The 21,618-nt window shown below is 40.5% G+C and overlaps 1 protein-coding gene across 1 annotated transcript in view; it reads left to right on the forward strand.

Annotated features, from left to right (window-relative positions):
* The first annotated feature begins 776 nt into the window (after positions 1-776).
* Positions 777-21,618, forward strand: part of tshr (thyroid stimulating hormone receptor) — a 27,119-nt gene continuing 6,277 nt past the window's right edge. The window contains exons 1-8 of the mRNA XM_017409209.3: positions 777-1,298; positions 8,894-8,965; positions 9,561-9,635; positions 12,270-12,344; positions 13,957-14,031; positions 14,248-14,325; positions 15,918-15,986; positions 17,905-17,982. Coding sequence (XP_017264698.1) covers positions 1,126-1,298; positions 8,894-8,965; positions 9,561-9,635; positions 12,270-12,344; positions 13,957-14,031; positions 14,248-14,325; positions 15,918-15,986; positions 17,905-17,982 — 695 coding nt within the window. The 5' untranslated portion in view covers positions 777-1,125. The remainder of the gene's footprint in view (positions 1,299-8,893; positions 8,966-9,560; positions 9,636-12,269; positions 12,345-13,956; positions 14,032-14,247; positions 14,326-15,917; positions 15,987-17,904; positions 17,983-21,618) is intronic.

Below are 21,618 nucleotides of genomic sequence, written 5' to 3' on the forward strand. Positions count from 1 at the left end.
CGCCGGCACTGCCGCTCTTCAGGAAAGGCGACACTAAGTAGAGTGCGCCCATAACCTGTATAAGTAAAGATATAGCAGCCTAATAATGCTGGCAATTAGTACACAAAAGTACTACTACAGTACTACTACACATATTACTGACATCCGCCAAGAAGGCATATGTTGGTTTGTTTGTTTTTTACTCAAAAAGCAATGAACGGATTTTAATGACATTTTAAGGAAATGTTGAGGTTGTCACAAAGAACAAATGATAAAACTTTAGTGGTGATCTTCAATTTCTTAATTTTTAATGGCCTAGACTGGGGTTTGCGCTCTCTGAGTGCTTCTAGTTACTTACTGTTCAAACATTTATTATTTAACTCTGTTTATGTATTTCACAGTGGTTTCCCCTTCGTCCTGTTACTTGGAAATAAACGCAACTGTCAGCAAATTGCATGGGAAATCTGTAATTGTTTCGTCAATCAAAAAATATATATATATAAGAAATATGAATACGTTTTGAAATAATTACAAATTAAAAGTTTATTTGTTTGCATGTTTGTTTGTTTTTTATTGACAACATAAAACACAGAACAATGTGACAAGATACGAATATAAACTCTCGTGAAGGGTGTCGTGACTTTATTTTTACAAAATAATGAAAAAAATATATTTAAAAAAAATAAAAGTTAAAACTCGTGCCAAGCTAAATAATTTAGGTCGGCAAGCTAATAATAACAAGAAGATGAATTAGTAGAAGAAGAAAAAAAAGAAAAAGAGAAGAAGGCGAAAAGGAGGAGAAGAAGAAGGAGAAGACGCCAAATGACGTCACAGCGCGACAAAATAACAGTAGCCCATATTTTTTCCGAGAAGAACAACAGAAAAGGAGGTGGGTATGGGGTTATTCCTGGGAAGTCCACCCTCTCGTCAAGTTGGAGCCCACCTCCAAGCCCACCTCAGAGCTGCAGCTGTCCGCCCAGCATTCCCACCTTCAGCCTCTCACAAGCCCCGGGGGTTCCCGCAGAGCTCCACCTGAAGGTCTCACCCCAAACCCAGAACCACCAGGGGCTCTGACCTCCACCCACCTCCTGAGAGTGTCCGGTGCCTCCGCTGGCCGTCGCGGCCCGGGGAATAGACGCCGACAGCATGCAGGTGATAACGTGCGCCCTGCTGACGCTCGCCGCTCTCCCCCTCAGCGGCGCCGGGCTGGAGGCTGACTCCTGCCCGGCCGTGTGCGAGTGCTCCGAGTGGAGGACGCGCACCATCTCCTGCTTTGACATCGACACCCTGCCGAGGTTCCCGGCCAGCACGGAGACACTGTGAGTACGAGGCGCGTCTGCGAAAGCGATTCTTCTGTCTTCTTTTTTTTTTTCACGCAGTCTGAACGGATCAAGAGCTCTTAACCCTGTGAGGAAAACCCATTAAACTCTCATGTTCCTCCAAAGTGCACCCGCGGGAACTTAAAGGCAGGCTGCTGCTGAGCACTTATTCGCACAAGTATCTTTTTTTGTGCATTAGTGTTAATAATAAGTTTTATAAATGTGACTTATAGCCTCTGATTTTTTTTCCAGCCTTAAAGTTAAACTTCTGTCCAAGTTAAGGTGCATTAATCTGCTCCATGAGTGAAGAGAAAGCATCAAACCTCGGTGCAGAACATTTTTAATGACAGGCTTTACATTTTTCTTTACTTCATTCACAATGTAGTCTTATGCAGCCTTTATTTCACGCGTGAAACTGAAGGCCCACGGGCCAGATAGGGCCCTGAATCAAATCTGTGGGATAAAAGTTTCAAATGTGTTAGAGTGAGAGCCTTAATCTGTGACAGGTTGCTTATTGTTTTTTTTTGTTTTTTGTTTTTTTTTAACAGTGTGATGCAAAGTTGTCATAGCTATTTAGTAAATATTGAAGCTGAGAAAATTAAATTTGGGCTTTTATTTTGACATGGAAAACGCAACAAAGAACATCCAAACCAGACTGACTGAGCTGACTGATGAACCTGCAACCTAATAAATATGTCTTTCAATCTGCCTTGAGATAATGTGCATCAGAGGAATAGATTCTGCTTAAATTTCTGTTTTTTGGGGTTTTTTGATACATAAGTTTCTTATTCTCTTATTACTTCAAAGTACACTGCTACTAGCTTTATGTTCAGATTTTATTTGAAGGATGTTTTTAATGCTAGTCATGTGGGCCTTTTTTTTAAATAAATGCTCTCTTTTTTATTTAGTTAATAAGTTTTACTTGTTCTTAATTTCTTATAATACATATATATTATTAATATAATAATATTATAATTAATATATTGATATTATATTAATATATTATAATTAGAGACAGGACTGGAAGTTGAAGCCACAAAAGATGAGCACCCCCCTCCAGTGGCAGGCTGTGGTACAATTTTAAGTCCCACCCCTCCATTTAAACAAATGGGACATTTTCCTGCTAAAAAATAATAAATAAAAACAGATTTCGGATCTTTTTTTTTTATCAGGTGTTGATTTTTAATGATTAACATTCCTACCTTACTGATGTATGCTGAAATATGTATTTTTAAAATACGTTTTTGTTTCAGTTAGGCTTAAAAACGTGTTACAATGATGCTACACTGTGAGTGACGGCGTCCCACCCCACTAACGGGCTGTGACGGTGTGTCGGAGGGACTTTTCATATCGAGGGTACAGACCTATGTTCCCGGTGTGCAGATTTTGGCTCTGGAAATACAACATGGCAGCATCAGACATTTTAGCTATGGCTTTGGACAGTGGAAGTTAATGGAGTTACTTACGCCATTATGAAAACCAAGGTCAGTTCATATATTATTTCAATAAATATTAACCAAGAACGGCCCTCGGATGTAGGTCCACTTTTTGATTTCCGACTCTGAGTTTTACATCCCCTCTGACTTAGAGAGCTGACCACATGGGATCATGTAATTTCAGGGTTCTTTGTGCACAAAAAGCGTCCGACACGGGGTAAAAATATATCCCGAATTATCAGCCAAAAGTTCAAAAAGTGTGAAAAAGCACGGCGCACTTATTTCTCCTCCATTTCCATAAACAGAACTTCCAGCAACACTGCGGCGTGATTTTAGTTTATCAAGTTTTTGTTTACTTGTTTGTTTGTTTTTTCTCTCTCTCTTTCAAGCACATCAGAGGTGTTAAAAAGAAAAAAAGACATTAAAAAAATGAAGATTGTGAAACATGGAACAGTTTCTAACAATGATAGGCCACACTGTTTATTTGAGAGGTGGACACGTTTACTGGTGAGCTTTTTGCTGGACAAACAAGACAACTTTCAATTTATTTATTCCTAAATTGCAACAAAAAGTGAGGAAGTTCTCATGAAAACAGCTGTAGGTTAGTTTCTTCTAACTGAACTGTAAAATACTATTTATTGTAACGTATGGGGAACACTTGATTGTGCTATAAAACATCACACATCAAGCCAAATGCTAACGTCAACGATCTAAAAAAAACTCATTTCAAAGACGAGTTCACCAAATTACTATTTGACTGCTGTGTTAGCAAAATACCTGATGACACACTGGACAGATTTTAATAAAGCTCTCATTAAGTAATCATTTTAGAACAAAATGGAATTTATTGTCACTGTACACATGTACAATGAGATTAAAAATCATTTTAATCATTCAAATTTTAGGGTCAACCCCATTCAAGATGGCCGCTGCAGCTAAGGAACCTTAGAAAACAAACAGACAAAAAAGGTTGTGGTAGTAGCTGAGAGTCCTCCCCGACTTATCCTCCAAGCTCGAACTGATTTATTGAACTGAGTCAACTCGGTTCAAGATGGCCGCCACAGCCAACTGACCTTTGCAAACACAAAAATGCCTAGAACTCTCCCAATTTTGCAGCTATCGAGATCAAATTTGGTGTGGCAGTAGCTGAGAGTAAATGACAACGCATGCTCCGATCGCTACACATTGTGCAACGTCTTTGCTCAATACTTTGGCATCGACTGTTGGCACCAACCTTGTTTGTCTGTTAACAAAATATCCCATGAACCGCTGGACGGATTTTAATGAAACTCTCTGAAAGGAACGACTGGATGCACATCTACAACTGGTTAACTCTCGGAGTCAACCCGTTTTTTGTATGGCTGCGACAGCTAGTTGACCTCGGTGAACACACGGAAGGCTGTAACCCTGTCAGTTCTACAGATGCTCAGCTGAAATTTGGCATGGTAGTAGCTGAGAGACATTCACAACACATAAAAGGGCGAACACATCTCCCAACATCTTGTAGGAGATTTACAAGCACGTCATTTACAAGCTTTGACCAAAACAGCTATAACGTTGTTCATTCTCATCAGAAGATGAGCGGCCGATATGCATTCCTTCAAGGAATGCTAGGTGTTTGTTTGCATACTGGTTTAACGCAACAATTTTTACAAAAATAAATAAATAAAGCTCTTCATGTAGGACTCACTCCTATAAATTAAGGAGAAGGTTCTGCAGCGTGTTGTCCCACTTCATCCTCGCTGCCTTCGTCCTCCGGCAGCACTTTGCATCGCCTCCAGCAGCACCCATCACATAAAATTATCTCCCGATCGCTGCTTCAATTCACAGGACCCCGTGCCTGGAGGTGTCCCCTGCACTTTCCTCACATTCCTGCCCAGAGTTTACCCAACGCCCTTCAGGAGGACAAAAGACATGAAAGCATACCACCTAGCACTGTCAACCTCTCCGATAAAAATATCTGCCAAACAAGGCCGAAATAGACCACGTATAAAACGGGATGTTCTAGCAGACGAGGCGTGATGAAGGTGGAATTGATTGTCTCCACACTGAGGAAGAAATGACCCCCTTCGCCACGTCAAGAAGCCTGTTTTTTGTAAAAGCTCCTGCTCGCTTTAATTTTTGCCGTTCTCTGAGACGACTTGATCAGCAACGATCTACGATGGCGATGAGGGTTGTTGGAGTTGGCCTTCGCCTTGGTTTCGGCGTCACTTCCTTCCAACACCATCGACATGATTGCGTCCGACCGGGGGCTCGATTGTTCACGCCAGGGATCAGCTGCGAGTTGACCTTAGCGCAGCTATTCTGCCTGCACGTGATAAGACCCATGGAGCGCAGAAGATACGGGCTCATCGTGGAAGATTTTCAGATTTCTCCTCAGTCAGATGGACAAGCCGGTGGTGCTCACCCAACATCAGAGGAAATATTGGGAGTGCATCCTCTTGATGCTAACAGAGGCTTGCCTAACAACACCTATCACAGTCCCAAACCTTTTTTTTTTGTGTGAAGAAGGTTTTCATCTCCTACAAGCAGACATGGAGGGCTGGTTGTGTTTGTAAATAATGGGTGCTCGACTATTAAAGACAACTCTACTGTAAGGACTCTGAGCTGCTAGCCGTTAGCGCAAGGCTAACTGTATTCCAATGGAATGTTCACCGTTTCTTCCTTTCTTCCTCCACTTTGCAAAGACAGCGCCCCCAGGCTCGTGTTCTTATTTGCCGGGTTTTAATCGTGTCGCTCCGTCCTTCACTAGAGCTGGGTCCGATTCAATCCAACATCTGTATCGGCCTTCAATAACAACCCGATATCAGACTGAGGTCACCAATCCGAACACCGATCCAGACTTCATGATCCTTTATCATTGCAGTTTGTATTTTGGGCTTGTTTTTATAATAGAAGCCTAAGCTTACAGACAAATGTTGTCGTGCAATTAGATATTAAAATACTGGGCGTCCTGGGTGCAATTTACAGGAAGGCTCAGTGAAGACTTGGCTCTTTCGGGGTGCAGGGGACACCTATGAAGACGCGGCACCACCCACTTCCTATGGAGTGACCTGCTGGGGAAGCAGCATGTCAAAAGCTGAGATGAAGAGATGCGATGGAAGGACCAGAAATTGAAAAAAAGAAGTACATTTTCAACTTTAGAGAGAAATCAAAACTGGCCAGAGCTTTAAAATTAATCGGTGCATCTTTTTACCCCAACATTTTCCTCTTTTTATCTCATAAAAACAAAGAGTTCTATCTCGTGCACTGCTCTCCTCTATCTCTCGTCAATGCAGTAAGTTACAAAGTGCCTTAGAGAGGGCAAAAATGTTCGAATGTTCTGCACAAACAGAAATGTTGAGATGAAAAAAAGGCTTTTGTGGAGGAAAAAAATGAGCAAGGGTTGTTGGTGTAAAATGCAAAGCAGGCGTCTGTGTGTTTTTCTGCATGAGTGCTCACATCTGCATGGCTCGGAGTCCTTCGAGTGTGTTCGCCTGCAGGTGTGTGTGTGCGTGTGTCTGTGCGTGGACGTTACCACGCGTGTCACTGGGAGTCAGAGAGGTGGAAAGGAAAGCGCAGCCTGCTAAAAAGCCTCCGTAGCGTGACACCCTCCTGCGTCTGGACGATGCATTCAGATACAATATTTACCTTTTACGGCACATTTCTCAAACACACACACATGGGTCCATTCGAGAACAATTAGGACTTCAAGGGGGAAAACACGGCAGTTCCAGTCCTTCAGAAACCTCTGATTTCTTGGATTGGAGTTTAAACATGTGATAACTCAAGATTTTATGTCCTTCGTGAACTTTAACAAAACTAACGTTGTTTCCTGAAGGGTAACAGATGAGCACTGGGATTATTGTAAAAAAAATAATAATAAAAAAATGGGGGGAGAACATGTTAAAGCTCAGATTATTGGAACTACTGACAAGCTTCCAGCCATTATTGGAAACCATTAGCATTAGCTTCTGCACTATCTTTATGCCAAATCAATAGAAACTGTTGTTGTTTTTTTAAACACAAGTGTTTTTCTCATTTTTAAACAAGAAATGTATTATTTTTCTAAAATGTTTTCAATCAGTATGACAGAGTGGATAGTTAAGGGATTGTCTGGTCATTTTTGAAGTGATGTCCTGTCAAATAGTTATAAATTATTAGTGCCTCATGAGCCCTCATAGAGCATGGAGTATAGAGAAAGAGGCAAAAGTCTTCATCTAAACGAGGGCACATTTTATGGCTTCTCAGGCCTATAAAACAACTGAAATGGATGAAGACTTTTGCCCTTTTCTCTACGCTCTGAACTCCATGGCTGATGTCACAGCTGATAAGCTAATATAACTACTTGACACAACAATCCTTTAAATACGGCCAGACTATCCCTTTAAAGGTTTTATCCCTAACAGCTCCTAAATATGATGAATTGACACTTTTCAGAGAAAGTTCAGGTTGACATGTATAACAGGTTGTGTAACTGACTCTCTCTCCCAGTCACCACAAATCATTATGTGTTAAACAGAGACAAATGTCTTATTAAACAGCCACACACGTGTTGACCCCCGCTATAAATTGTGCTCCATTCCCAACCTGTTTGTTTTCTGCGGTTTCTGTTCTAAAAGACAAATTGAGGCAGCAGTTTTCTCCTCAGAGTCCGTGAGGCGGGCACGCGGGTCCCCCTCGCTGCATTCCCGAGGCAAACTGCCGGCTGCTTTGTGGGCTCTAAGCGGGGTGTTGGGTGTCAGGATCTGTTCTGTGTCGCTCTGTTTGTTTAAGTTTGTCAAAGCGCGCGCAGAGTGCAGCGCTCCCGTCTTTCGCTGACTGCCCGCGTGAGCCCTGATTCAGACTCACGGGGGCTCAAGATCTGAGTCTGAATTAGCCTGTTGTTCCCCTGATAAACTTAAGGAACACAGAGATGGTGGCTTTGGTTGATTCACTTTTATTTTTCAATCTGTGTTTCAAAGATAAACACTGTACGGCTTCTTTAATTGAGACAGGCTGCAGTGGAACTAACCGGGCCTGTGTGTCCTTTGAGTCAACGATACGACATGACAACCCCACATGTGGTACCAATCTCCATCCCTTTTCTCTAATATTTTGTTGTAATTCCTAAATCCATCACGATGAAATTGCCAGCAACATTCCCCTGCAAAGTTTTGCATATATTTATGTATTTTTCATTTTTTATGCTAAGCTAGGGGAAGCTAACGGGCTACTGGTTTGTGCTGCATGTTGTTTAAGTAGCAAATTCCAACAAACTGACTAAAAATTATACTGAGACTAATTTACAGATTTGTTTTGAGTTCTGATAATTAACTTAGTTGGCTATTAAACTCTGTGAACTAAGTCAGAATTTATTAAAACACATCTGAGTTCTGATCTACCATACAACATGTAATTTATTTAGTCAGCACAAGAACATGAATGTAAAAACAAACATTTATCCTCAGTTTATACCTTGTGTATTCTAACAAGCTGCTACTTCTATCTACATGTTTAAGCAGCATATTGAAACAATACATGAAATTATTGTTAAATATTTTCTCGTAATGAACCGAGCATTTTGTAATAACTTGTTAACTTAATAGGTGTTTTCTTTTACGACTCATCTAAACTCCTATCTCTCATATCAATTTTTTTTTGGTCAGGACAAGAACTTCTGTTTTTTTAAAAACAAAAGGAAATAAAATTATTCGCTGTTTTTATTCCTTGTGAGTCCTTCACTTTTGGTGATGCTAAGCTAACAGGCTGCTAGTTCTTGCTACATACAGCACATAACATTCTTGTTGAAAATTATCCAGAAACTATTACTGTCAGCATTCTCATATTGGTTTCAAGATTTTATTTTGAGTCATGATCATTAACTTATTTATTAAGGTAATAGCTTATTGACCTGGAACTGTAGGCCAAAAATTCATTATAATACATCTAAATCCCTAATAGGCAATATGTCATTTATTTAGTCTTAACTTCATTGTAAAAACAATTATTTTTGACAGTATATATTCCCGATGCTAAGCTAACAGGCTGCTGGTTTAACCTAATGTTTAAGTAACATATTATTAAAAGTTAAAAGTGAGACTATTCCTCTACAAACATGAATGACAACATGCTGATGGCCATAAAAAAGGGACGAGACTCCATTTATGATGTCCATTTCTGTCTTTTTTCTTTCCCCAGGTGGCTCTTTGAGACCCAGCTGATGTCTGTGTCAGCAGATGCTTTTGCCAATACGGTCAACATCTCAAGAATGTGAGTGATTTTTTTTTTCTTATACGCATGTCTTCACGTTTATACTGCTGCTCAAACACAGATTCAGATCAGATTAATTCACCTACTGGTTTCAGATCCATTTACGCTCCAAACGTCCCTCTCCTACCTTGTTATGCCCCCCACCCAAGCAGCCGATACATTCTCTGTTTAGAACCACAGCTAACGCGTTCCTTCAGTGGGAACGCCGCGGTGCTTCGGGCCGCAGCAGGGCTCGGATTGGACACCGGCCGGACGCTCCAGCGGAGACATTTCACCGTGTGCTGATTTTTAGACTCCCAACCAAGGGGGAGTCTCCGCGTTGAAGTAAAAGATACTCTCGAGTGTTGATCCAAACCACGCATGAGGGGAGACAAACTTGGACAAATAGTTTTTCATGAGCCTCAGCCACACACAGCTGCTGGTCCTGCTCGTCCAACTGAAACAAAGATTACAGAAGACCAGTGAAAGAAACGTTTATAAAGAGCAGCGTAATAAGTAAATGGGATATGTGTCAAGCTTGTTAAGTAGTAGTTAAGACTGACATGGTGATCATTTTAGAGTGTATGGATTTGACATTTCTTCATCGTTTTTTCAGATATATATCTGTGGATGTGAGGCTACAGAGGCTGGAGAGACACTCGTTTTACAACCTGAAGAAAATCACCCATATGTGAGTAACGAAAGAAGGGAACACTCTTTATTGATTAAACCGTTGTGTTTGCTCCTTGGAGAAGAAAAATGCTGAAATCTGAAGCGTGCCAGCGGCAAATAGAAACACATTAGAAGCTCATTTCTTCTTTTCACATTGTTTACTGTTTAAAAATGTGACCCGGTGTGAGACTAGAAAGGTTTGGTTTAAATAGAAACCATTCTGTTCATCGATTTCGTTCTTCAGCCTCACCTTTAGACATACAGAGGGGTAACTAATATCTGGCACCTTACATATTTTTCTTCTCGATGAAAGAATAGAAATTAATGGCCGTGTTGTTTTGCTGAACCACAAAACTTGCACACCTTCTGGCGCTCCACGTGTCACAAAGATGCATTTGTTCCAAGTTACGGCACTTTGTAAAACGTTTATCGGCGCGCAGAGGCTGTAGCTACGAATCACGCCTGCGGAAATTAATCTGGAGTTACTTGAATCACATTTGGGTTCTCATTTCCATCTTAATGATCTTCGACTCTTCTGCTTAGCGGCTGAATTCCTCGGCTCACGACCGAGGCAGGAGTGCTAATTTAAACTGCCAGCTGAGTCCCGGGGCCGAGCTTTTAAATCTCCGAGGCCTATTTGCCACTGATTGGTGCAGGCTAATGGCATCTCTCTCTCAGGTTTCCTTCAGGGTCAGACGAGAATTAATGTTCAGCTTCCTGCCGGCTGCTTCAGGCAGACGGCGGCTGTGGAGCCGTACAGAGAGGCGGCGTGGCTGCACTATGTCAGTTCAAACTAACATTCTTTCGGTTTCTTATTTAGAGATATAAAATATACATTTTACAATGTCATTGTTTTTGTTTCATGTGTGCTTTTATGAAATTTTATACATTCCGTTCATTTCTTTCAAAGTGTGAAGCAAAGAGGAGCAGATAGCTTCACTCAGATGCTCAATAAAACGTCTAAAGACACAACGACAGTATAAAAGATGTCTTGCAGGCAGTTGTCTCCTGGTTGTGTCCGCCTCTCGTTCAAAGCTAAATTTTATTCCACCGCTTTAAGCTGTGGAGTGAGTCCTTTTCTTACAATACAATTGAAAGTGCTGCCCGAAGGTTTTCATGAGCATTCGAGACAAACTTCCACCTAGATTTCTACATTTCCTTTTCCTAAACCAGATGTATTAGTAAGATTTCACCCTAAATGTGTGACTTCATTGATTCATGTTGGACGAAGCCTTTTTTTTTTATTGAGATCCTTAAAAAAAAAAGAGGGACGTCAGGAAACAGAAGAAGAAGACTGATGCTTTATTTGGAGGGCAGATCTTGCAGAATAATTTCCACCATCTACGCCTTTATAATTAAAGGGTTACTTCTGATCTTTTTGAAGCAGAGCGCTCTATAATAGTTAGGATCAGTTGTCTTACCAGCCTTTTGGATGACTTTGGTTTAGAGCGGTGATGTCCTGCATGTTTTAGGTGTTTCTCTGCTTTGACACCTGATTTGAGTGACTGAGAGAATTAACTTGAGGACCAGCTGAAGAGCAGAGAAACATCTAAAACCTGCAGGATAGTGGCCCTCCAGGACCAGGACTGGACACCACTGGTTTACAAAGTTTAATTCATACCTGATTTATCAAAATAATTCTAATTGGAAAAATTTTATACCCGTTCCCGTGAATGCTATTTTGTAAACAATTACCCCCCCCCCCCCCNATCTATTTAGTATTACATTAGCTAGCTGCTGCTGCTATTTGTACTTGAAAAAAAAAACATTGTGTAAATCCAGTGTAATGCAGAATTGATGGTGATGCCAAAGTTTCTAAAACAGTGTTTGTGGGAACTGCTTTAAAGTTTTAGAAACTGGAGCTGTCTTATGACCTGCAACGATCCATCTTGGTGATAGCCCTGCTCGGACTAGCCGTTAGCTCATCAGTACAGTCAGAATGGAACTATTTCTCCAAACTGAGCTCATTTAAAGAGCGATCTGCAAACGGTAAGATGTTGTTTGTTCATAACTTTTCTGCAGAACCCCATTTTCAAAGATTTAAGCAATTGCTTAATTCGTAAACAGATCATCATTACTTGTTTCTTTCTTTTTTTAAAGCAGGATATATAATTTTTTTCTCAGTAAGTTTGGTTTTGGGAGCACAAATCTGAATTCTTTAAAAATCACAACCCTTATAAGCAAATAATCCAAGTAAGTTTGTGCTGTTGGAATAACTTATATGAGTTAAAAAGAAGGTTCAGATTTTTCAACAGATGGCTAAGACTCAGACCGCAGGGGTTCTGTGGCCTGTGACTCAATAAATGTCACTGATTCTCTTAAGTTTTAACACAGCAGCACAGACGAACATCATCCACCTCTGAGTTTTTGTAAAGGATGAACAGATGTGTAAAGAGGACCCAGAAGACATGGCTTCAGACAGCAGAGACAAGTGTTTCAACCAGAATTAAAAAGCGAATGAAACACTCGGTACTGCTGTGGTTCTTTTCTCCTGCGTCCGAGCATCGGTCCTGCTCTGTTCCCTCAGCAGATCTCCGCTGCACGGAAACCTGGGAACTCAGAAAACCCACTTCAGTCCGTCGCTCGTGCTCTGATTTACCTTCCCTTCACGACTGAATCGCTTTCAGCCACTGACGTGCGTTTTGTGTTTCAGAGAGATCCGAAACACAAAACGGCTGACGTTCGTTGATCCAGAAGCCTTTAAGCATCTCCCGAACCTCAAGTACCTGTAAGTACTTTGAAAATGTGCTCCTTTTCTGTGTACTGACTGACACCGTGACTCATAAAGCCTACAGGTGTGTTGTTGTGGCAAAACAAAACAAACAAACAAAAAAAAACCCACAAAGCACGCTTTTCTGGGAATGAACTAAGTGAAAATTCTAATTTTTTGGTATATTTGTCATAAAGTGAGACATTCTCACCTAAATTTGATGGTGAAAAGGCCTCTTAAAGGAAAGCGAGTCATGTCTGTATGCTTTGCACGTGATTAAATGTCTCTATCGTGGTCTTTTCAGGGTCCGGAGTAAACATACTTGGACAAAGGAACAGAACTTGATGCTTTAAATCAAAGCAAAACCATATCAAATTTATCTATAAAGAGATTCAAAACAACCAAAGTGGACTATAGTTCTGTAAAATGAATCCCAAAACAACATCCCTCTGCTTAAAAAATAAAAAGAATTAGCCTAAAAACAATAAAATCAATTAAAAACAAAAAAGATGTCCAAAAGTGGAATAAAAAAAAAAAACCAAGTAAGAAGTACTAAAAGTATATGAATGACAAATTACTTAAACTGCCCAAACTAATAAATACAATTAAAAGAGTTTTAAAAGGTTCAGTAAAGAGGGAACATTTCTTCAAGAATGCAAGATTTTACCATAAAAAAGACACAAGCTCCATTACTGAGTGATCGAGAACGTAGAACATCCAAAAGAAGCTGTTTAGATGATCTGAGAGAGACAGAATTTTTAAAAAAAAGGGCAGCGAATCTCAGGCTTTGGACCAAACAGGGCTTTAAAAACCAACAGATTTTTCAGATTTGTTTTACGTTGACCAGGAAACCAACGAGGAGACGCTAACACAGAGTGACACTTTGTCTTTTTCTGGTCCCAGTTAAAAAGCTCTGGACCAGCTGCGGGACGGGACAGCCCGAGGCCGGCCGGAGCCAAAATAAAGAGAGTTGCAATAATCTAATCTGGAGGCGATTAACACTGCGATGGATCTGCTTAGAGAGCTTAGAAATATTTCAGATGCGTCGCCCTCGACCTTTAAACTGAGCTCGTCCTCAGCTCAGAAGAGACGGCGTTTTATTCGATCTTTGGTCAAACCGTGGAAAAGACGTGTCGCGCAGTCTCAGGAAATATGAGACGTGTTGAGGATGACTCTTAACTACGACCGCATCAAAGCTCGATATGTGTGAAGCTGGCTGAGTTACAGCCATTTTGAACTTTGCTAAATGTTGGTTAGCTGCGGCGGTCATCTTGAACGTTTCATTCAGTCCGGTGGTTCATGAGATCCAGTTTTTTTCCCAGCAAACATACAAACAAACAGACCCAAGCAGAACCGTTATCGCCCTTTCACATGTGGCGGAGGGTGATAACAGTGCAGAGGACAGCGAGAGGACTCGTGTGCTAGCCACTTATCTGCGGAGGACATTTAAAAAGTACTCAGAGAGCTCGTTTTTACTATAAAACCTTCCAATCATGGCAGTCCTTTTTATACGCTCTTTTATGCCATTTGAATGTCCCTCATTAGTTCAAAGGGGTTTGTTGAGTCATTGTTTCAGCACCTTTTTAACACTTTTTGTTCCACTTATTCATTCATTTATTCCTTCATTCAGGGGGATTTTCAACACCGGCTTGACAGTTTTTCCTGCTCTGAGCAACATCCACTCAAACGACATGAACTTCATCCTGTAAGTGTCCTCCTTGCTTTAACCACTGCAGCCACTTATGAGAGTCACTCTAAAATAGTAATCAAATGAGTGTAATGAAAAAAAAAAACGCTTAACTTATAATTGTTAACACAGCTGAATTATCAGAGAATTATTTAGTCGTCCTTTCACCTCTCTCCAGTAAAAGTGTGCACTCCCGTAACACTGGTTTCCTCTCTGTTCTGTCGTCCTTCGCAGGGAAATAGTTGATCACCCTTTCATCACCGAGGTCCCTGCCAACTCCTTCAGTGGCATCACGAGTGAAGTGTTGACAGTGTGAGATATAAGCACGCATATGTATCCTTTAAATAAACGTTCAAAAGGAAAATAATCCCAAACTGGATGCAAATACGTCTGCAGGTTTACTCTTCAGACCCTCTGAAGTGGCTCCTTGTAACTTGGCCAAAAAAAATAACATGAGCCCAAGGAATATTTAGATCTGCACAGACAACAGGAAATGGTGCTTTTAGCAGTTTTCCAGTCCAAATGTTTGCAATAAGTCTGTAATATTTCTGCAGCCGAATGATGCTGATGATTTAGGTGGTTGGGTGGAAAGATCATTAATAAATAATGCATTGTGTCCCTAAAATGAGCTGAATGTGACTCAGCCTATCGCTGAAATGGGTTTTAAATGCACTGATAGATTTGATTGTTGTGGTAAATGGTTCGTTAGCTCGCTTCCTACTTTGTTTATGCAACTTATGGCTCACAACTCCACAAGGAAATTCATGTTGTTTAACATACTTGAGGTTGACTGTCGTAAAAACAGGAAGGAGTTTTGTGCATCTGTTGGAAGTTTTAGATTTTAAGGCGTCAAAATCTGACGTGACATTAACATACTGTCATGGTGTGGGATGAAGGAGGCGAACCCAGAGCGCAGACTTATTTTGGAAAATAAACTAATTTTTTTTTTTTTTTAATAAAAGAAAACCTAGACTAAGTGACAATAGACAACGAACCAGCGAATAAGTGGAGGAGATGACCGGGTTTTAAAGACAGGAGGCAATTAGGGGAAGTGGGCACAGGTGAGACGATTGCAGGGCTTGGGGCAGGTGTAGATGGGCGTGGCAGGCGGACAAGAGACAGACTGAGGAGAAGGGAATGGAAAAATACTGGAAACAGAGACAGCACAAAAATGAAACCACCAAAGATAACCAACAAAAACCAAGAAAAACCCAAAGAAAAACCCCAAACCTGACACATACAACAAGTTATTCTTTAAATAAAGAGGAAAACAGACATTACCTGCCTCTGAAAAAAGCTTGGTACCTTAAGTGCTTTAAGTAAGTAAGGATTTTGGCCGTTTGAAAAACATTTAAGTGATAAATAACCAAAACCCTGATGAATAAAACCTAATAAATGAAACATAATAGTTTAATTTAAGGCTTTAATAGATTTTGTGGCTCTGAACCAATTCTATTTAGTGGCAGAGATGGTAAAAATGGCTCTTCGAGGTTGCAGATAAGAAAAAAATAATTTTATTAGCGTTGCAACATTTCTCTAACAGTGTCCCTTATCTCTAAAATCATCCAAAACCTTAAAATAGTCCCAAAGACAAATATACGGCATGACCTCACTCTGAAAGCATGTCCCCATTCTGACCTCACTTTATTCATTTAATTTGAACACATCTTGCGAAATGAAATCCACAGACATGGTGCTGGAAGTGGCTTGAGTATTTGTGAAAACACACACACACGAAGAAAAAGCCACAAAATGACACACAGACCGACAAATTCTCACTGAAGAAGTAGCTCTCGTTCTTTAAGGGAAAGAAGGGATCAGCTCGTGGAAAGTATTTAGACTCAGCTGGTTAAATCTTACCATATAAAGCTTTTTTTTTGTTTGATTATTGTTCTTTCTTTCAGCATGCTGTATGGAAATGGCTTCAGAGAAATCCAACATCACTCCTTCAACGGGACAAAGTTAGATCAAGTGTAGGTATTTCTCCCACGTGAACTGAAACGCCCTCTTGAACCAGCAGCACCCTGTCTGATAAAGCTAAGTGAAAGCTAGCGGCTAGGTTGTTTTTTTTTTTAAAAAAGGTAAGTTTTGAATGTATCAATGGGATTTTCCAGTTAGAGACAACATGGAGGAAGTTGGAGTGAAGACAGAGGACAAGGAAGACAGAGTTAGATGAAGGAGGATAACTAAAAATAAGAAGAACCAATGAAAATTCCTAGCAACAATTTATTTTAAGAAACTTTTGACTAGTTCTGAGTTACATTCACAAATGGCACTTAAACCTTTACGATACTAAGGATCCTTATGTCACCTTGTCCAGAGGCAGTGGTGATTTCTGAGAGGAATCTTGGATGAACCAGGAGACACAGAGTTTTGGATGTGTTTAATGTGTGTAATCTAAGTAACTTTGTCTCCCAGGTCTTTTTTTTAAAGGAAATAAACTTCATGTACTTTGGAGCAAAGCCAAACAGGATCATTAGGACTGTCATCAGCAACAATTTTTTTACGAAACACTCCGTGATGGGATCCTGTTAGACAGTATGTGCAGCCTTAATAAAGGTCGGGAAGGTTTATGATGGCAGCTTTAATGTCGAAAAATCAAGACAACATAAAACCCCATTTGTCACATATTTCGCAGTGAAAGCAGAAGATACAGTGAAACAGCAACCTCGTACTGTTCTTGTTTTCAGGGTGAATGGCGCCAAAATATCTTTTTAGTGTTGTGCTCAAAGTTTTGTTCTTCTGTTCTGAAGGCCTAAAATACAGAATGGTTGTGTATAAAAAAAAAAGGAAAACTGAGCTGAGAAGACAAATCTTGGAATATCTCGGGTAGGTACTGTCTGCAGTGAAACTAAAGTCAAAGTAAATGTAGGAACCACTTCCTTCAGTGAATGTCCTACTTTTTCAGTTGGGGTTTTAGTCCGTTTGGATACCTTCTGTCTTCTCCAGAATTACATTAGACATCATTTTGCTTGGATTAAACCATTTCTGACGTCTGGGATGTGTGTTTCCTTACCCGAAATTACACCACAAAAGCAAAGGGATCACAGTTGGTTCTCTTTGGGCCGTCTCATGTATGCACAAAAATGCCCAAGTCCAGCTCTTGATTAGTAAGTTGGAAATCTCATGGAAAAAAGAAAAAAAGAAAAAAAAAAAAAGAATTCCAAGAGTGAATAACAGGAAGTATGGTTTAGGAGTTCTTCTCTATCATATACTTGGTGAAACTGGTTGCTGAAGTTGTAGAAATCAGTTTTACGCTTGTGTATTTAACAGTTTGTTGATCTAACTTAAGTCACCAAGAAGAGAACGGGGAAAAAAATTCCTTATTTTTGTCGCAACACGTTTTAATTTCCTCATCTTTTCACATTGGAGTCCAGAAACCTGAATGTTTAGGATATGAGGTATTACTAATATCAAATTAAGATCCCTTTCTTCTTTTACACCTACACTCTGCTCATGTCTTTAAAAAAAAAAGCCCTAATTAAGCCATCGGTCTGTGACTAGTGAGTCTTACCACGCGGGTGTTTGGGTTGGCATCCGATTTCCTCTGAGAGGAGAACTGATCCCAGCTCAGCCCGACCAAGACAAACACACCCCTCACAGGTCTATTATTCCTATTCGATTTAAGGGATTTGGGAAGATGTGCACGAGGGCGTGCCGCGTTGAAGGACTACACCTTTATGGTTTATCTTGCCTAATTTGAATCAACAATTTACAGTAAGTGAGCCCCCCTCCCCCCCTTTTTTTTTCTGTCATGTTCCACCCCTTTAATGAGCGAAAATAAAGCGCAGGAATGTGCAGTGATGAGGCTTGTGAAAATATTATGCCATGCCTCGCCTCTGGGATACCGTTTCCTTTAAGGAACCTTGTGCTTGTGCTCTCTTTGTCCAGTGACCTTCACAGGAACAAGTATTTGACCAGGATGGATAACAAGGCTTTTGCGGGAACCGTCAGCGGGCCCATGCTTCTGTGAGTATCAGTTTGAGGCTTCTTAGCCGTTGTTATTTTCTGCTGGGAGTGGGAAAACAAATTGTTAAAACATTCCCCAAGCAGTCATACTTGGCTCGAAGGTGAAAAACGTGGTGTGTAAAAAAAAAAAAAAAAAAAAAAAGATACATGGAAAAATGCGACAGAGTTTCGAGAAAACACGATGACGATATCACATGACTTTTAAATACATGCACAGGGCCGTCAGCAGAACTCCTCCAGGACGGTGAAGTTGTTGAAAGTTCTCGATCTGAATTGTTTACTATGGTTGATTCGTTCACGACTGATTTTCTTGTTTTTGATTCATAGTTTCACTTGAAGCTATTTCGTCCATCATCTCTCTTTTGCAGTTCTTTTTGGAGCATTCGGGCCACTTTCTCTGATAAACCAACCCTTAGTAATCTCAAAACAATGGATTATAAACACCCACACATTATTTTTTTTTAAGCTTTCAAGAAAGCAAGACACAAATTAATGACTTTTTTGGCAAGTATTGTTTTTTTTTCTCTATGCTTGTCAGCTAAGACATTAGGATTGACTTAGGCCAGTAATAGTAATAATGACAGAAAGCAAATTCTTCATAGCTGTAAAACTAAATTGTAAAACGTCTTGTCAATGAAAATGTTCTATATATATTTAAGCATGGCGGCGGCAGCATCATGCTGTGGGACCTGCGCATTGCACAAAGGGGATGGAATAATGAAGATTTTACACCCTCCAAACTCTTGAACGTCCCATCAGATCAATAAAACTTGGACACAGTTGGGTGTTCCAACAGGACAGTGATCTCAAACATCAAAAGTGGGTTCTGATTGGACAAATCAGGTCAACAGTAAACTTCTGCAATGGCTTTTCCAAAGCCTCAACCTCAACTGAAACTTTATGGACTAAAAGCCAGATCTGAACCAGGGAACCAACCATTTTAAAGGAACTGCACCAGTTCTGCCCTGAAGAGGGGTCAAATATTCAACCAGAATTCTACCTGAAGTTTGTTGATGGATACGAAAAGCATGTGAGGTACAACTTGCTATGCAACATTAAACCGAATATTAGCGGGGGGCTGTTTGAGCCTGTATGTATAATTTTAACCTTGTACATATTCGAGAAAATCTACAATAAATTCAAACTTGTGCACCTAATTCCTGTTTTTAAAAACCACTGAAGCTAACTTATGTGTAATCACTGCTTTATAGAAAAAGGAATAGTTTAAATCAATCATTAAAAGCCCCCATTAAAAAAAAAAAAAAGTTTCTTCACAAATATACCACCTGTATCAAACCGTTAAAGAGGATAAGTCAACAACTATAAGCCCTGGTCTGGTAATTATTCACGCTGTGTCAAGTTTCTGTCGATCTCAACAATGTCCTCATTCATAATGTGCAGACTAGATGAGACACGTCTGCAAGACAGGATAAAGTAAAGATCATTCACCCACAGCTGTGACCAGGAAAGCCGATACGCATCGTGTGCAAACACTCATTGAAGAAACTTCAGACTTTTCCTCTGAAATTGTTGTCTCTCTTTTGCTGTTTCTTTACACTGAGGGACGCTCGATGCCTGGAACCTTTTAACCACGGCGACGTGCTTGCCGTTTTTGCCACTTAGAAGCGGGTAAATTAAACGGACAATCGCGTGCAGGTCTTTTACCGCCTCTGTTCCTCGGTGAGGTTATGAGCGAAACATCTGGAAATGACAAAATCAGACCCGGCGTTCGCAGGATCGGTGCTGCCTTACACAATGAGCCCCGCGAGAGGAAAACCAAGATGAGGACAGAGAAGTGGGGGGGGGAGCAAATGGGACAAACAGGACACGTTCTTAGCAACTTGTGTTTATTTATCTGATCAAATTAACGAATCAGTTAGAGGTCCGAGTTAGGAAAGCGAAGCAAACTTGGACCCTGCTTGGTCCCCGGAAAGGGAGAGCGTCCGGTGCTGTACACTGGAGTATCCTGATAACGGAATCACACAGGATGTTGGTCAATCCCCTGCATGTCCCAATGAGTTTGGCCTGCCTTAGGCATGATGGCTCAAGAAATAACACGTATAATTACTTAAATATGAAGGACAGAGGAGTTGACGCGAGGAAACAGATGGAAGCTGTTGTTTAGTCCATCTTTGAGTTCTCTGGTCTCATCATGTCTAGCCTCCTCTTCTATTCTTGTCATTTGCTCCGAAACCTGGACCTGAAGTTTGTTTTGTCTCGACTACATTGCTTTCCTTTCAGCTAGTCACATGAAAATATTCTGCTCAGTATTATATTAGCATTTTGAATGCAATGAATAGTGTGCTATGACTTTTGATAGTGGTAGATTGTAAGATATGGATAAAATTTACAAGAAACCAGGGAGAAATTTCCCCATATGCAACAATAGGATTATGGCAAAATGAGCGAGGAAACCCAGCTCTCTTTGGAGCTCCACAGGTGAGACATATTTCAAAGTAGAAACGTAAAAATTTCACGTCACCTAAAGTTTAAACAGGTTACAGAAAATTGGATTTGACATGACTGAACTGCATGTTTAATATCTTTAACACTTTTAATAAAATCACAGTTTACATTTTAATGATTTTTATCAAATTTTCCACTTAATGTTAGACTGAGCGAGTGGCATCATCGCACTAACTTTTGAGCTGTATAAGTTTTTAGTACTTGTACAAATTCTATACAAAAACAGGCATTTTTCTCTTCTTTCATCCAGTTTGTCTCTCACTGCTATAGGACCTATAGTTTCTTTTAAAATCGCCTCAGAGTGCAGAGAGCACACCCAAATTTTTCATAAACTCCAATTATATTTTAGCTCAAAATGTATTTTTGCCCTGTCATATTTCCTACATCAAACACTGCAGAAACATAAAAATAACACCTTTAAGATAAACCTTTTAGTTTTGGCACAGCAACTGTTTGTTTAAGGCTTACTTTTCAGTCTGTGTGTCTGACTGCCTCTCTAAAGTTTGATGTCAGAGAGTAGGAGACACAAGTGTCTGGTTACTATGGTGACCCTAATTCAGGTGGAGGCAGTGACGTGCGGTGAGGTTCATGGTTGGTGAGGCACTGAGAGTCAGATTTACAAATATATAAATCCAAAAGGGTAGCTTATTCAATTGGCTACTGGTTATTTCATATCTCATCAGCGTTCTTCACACACACACACACACTCTCTCTCTCTCTCTCCGTCTCTCACTCACTCACGCACACACGCGCACACATAGTAGTATTAAGGATAAGATAAGAAAAAACGTTACAATTATCGTTTTGGCAGTCTGATGGAGCAAAACAAAACTTAACGGCTGGCAGCAGTGCACGTGACTGTCACTGGCCTCTGCGTAAAAGGACAGCAGCAACAAGCTCCCGGTGGCTCACGTGCGCCCCCTTCAGTGCGGCAGAGTACTGCCTGCCTCTCCCTTCACCTTTTCACCGCGGTTTTATGTCCCCTCAGCAAAACTAAATATGTCACTAATAAACATTAAATGTAAATGGTTAAAGACATTAGCCAGACTGTGGAAAATCAGGGTATATAAACCATTATATTGGCGACATGCAGCGGTATGGCAACAGGCAGGGGACAATTGCATGTATCAACCCAGTTTGTGATGGATTGCGCAATCAGAGGTGAAGCTC

This window comes from Kryptolebias marmoratus, linkage group LG19 (assembly GCF_001649575.2).
Source record: "Kryptolebias marmoratus isolate JLee-2015 linkage group LG19, ASM164957v2, whole genome shotgun sequence".
Taxonomy (NCBI): Eukaryota; Metazoa; Chordata; class Actinopteri; order Cyprinodontiformes; family Rivulidae; genus Kryptolebias; species Kryptolebias marmoratus.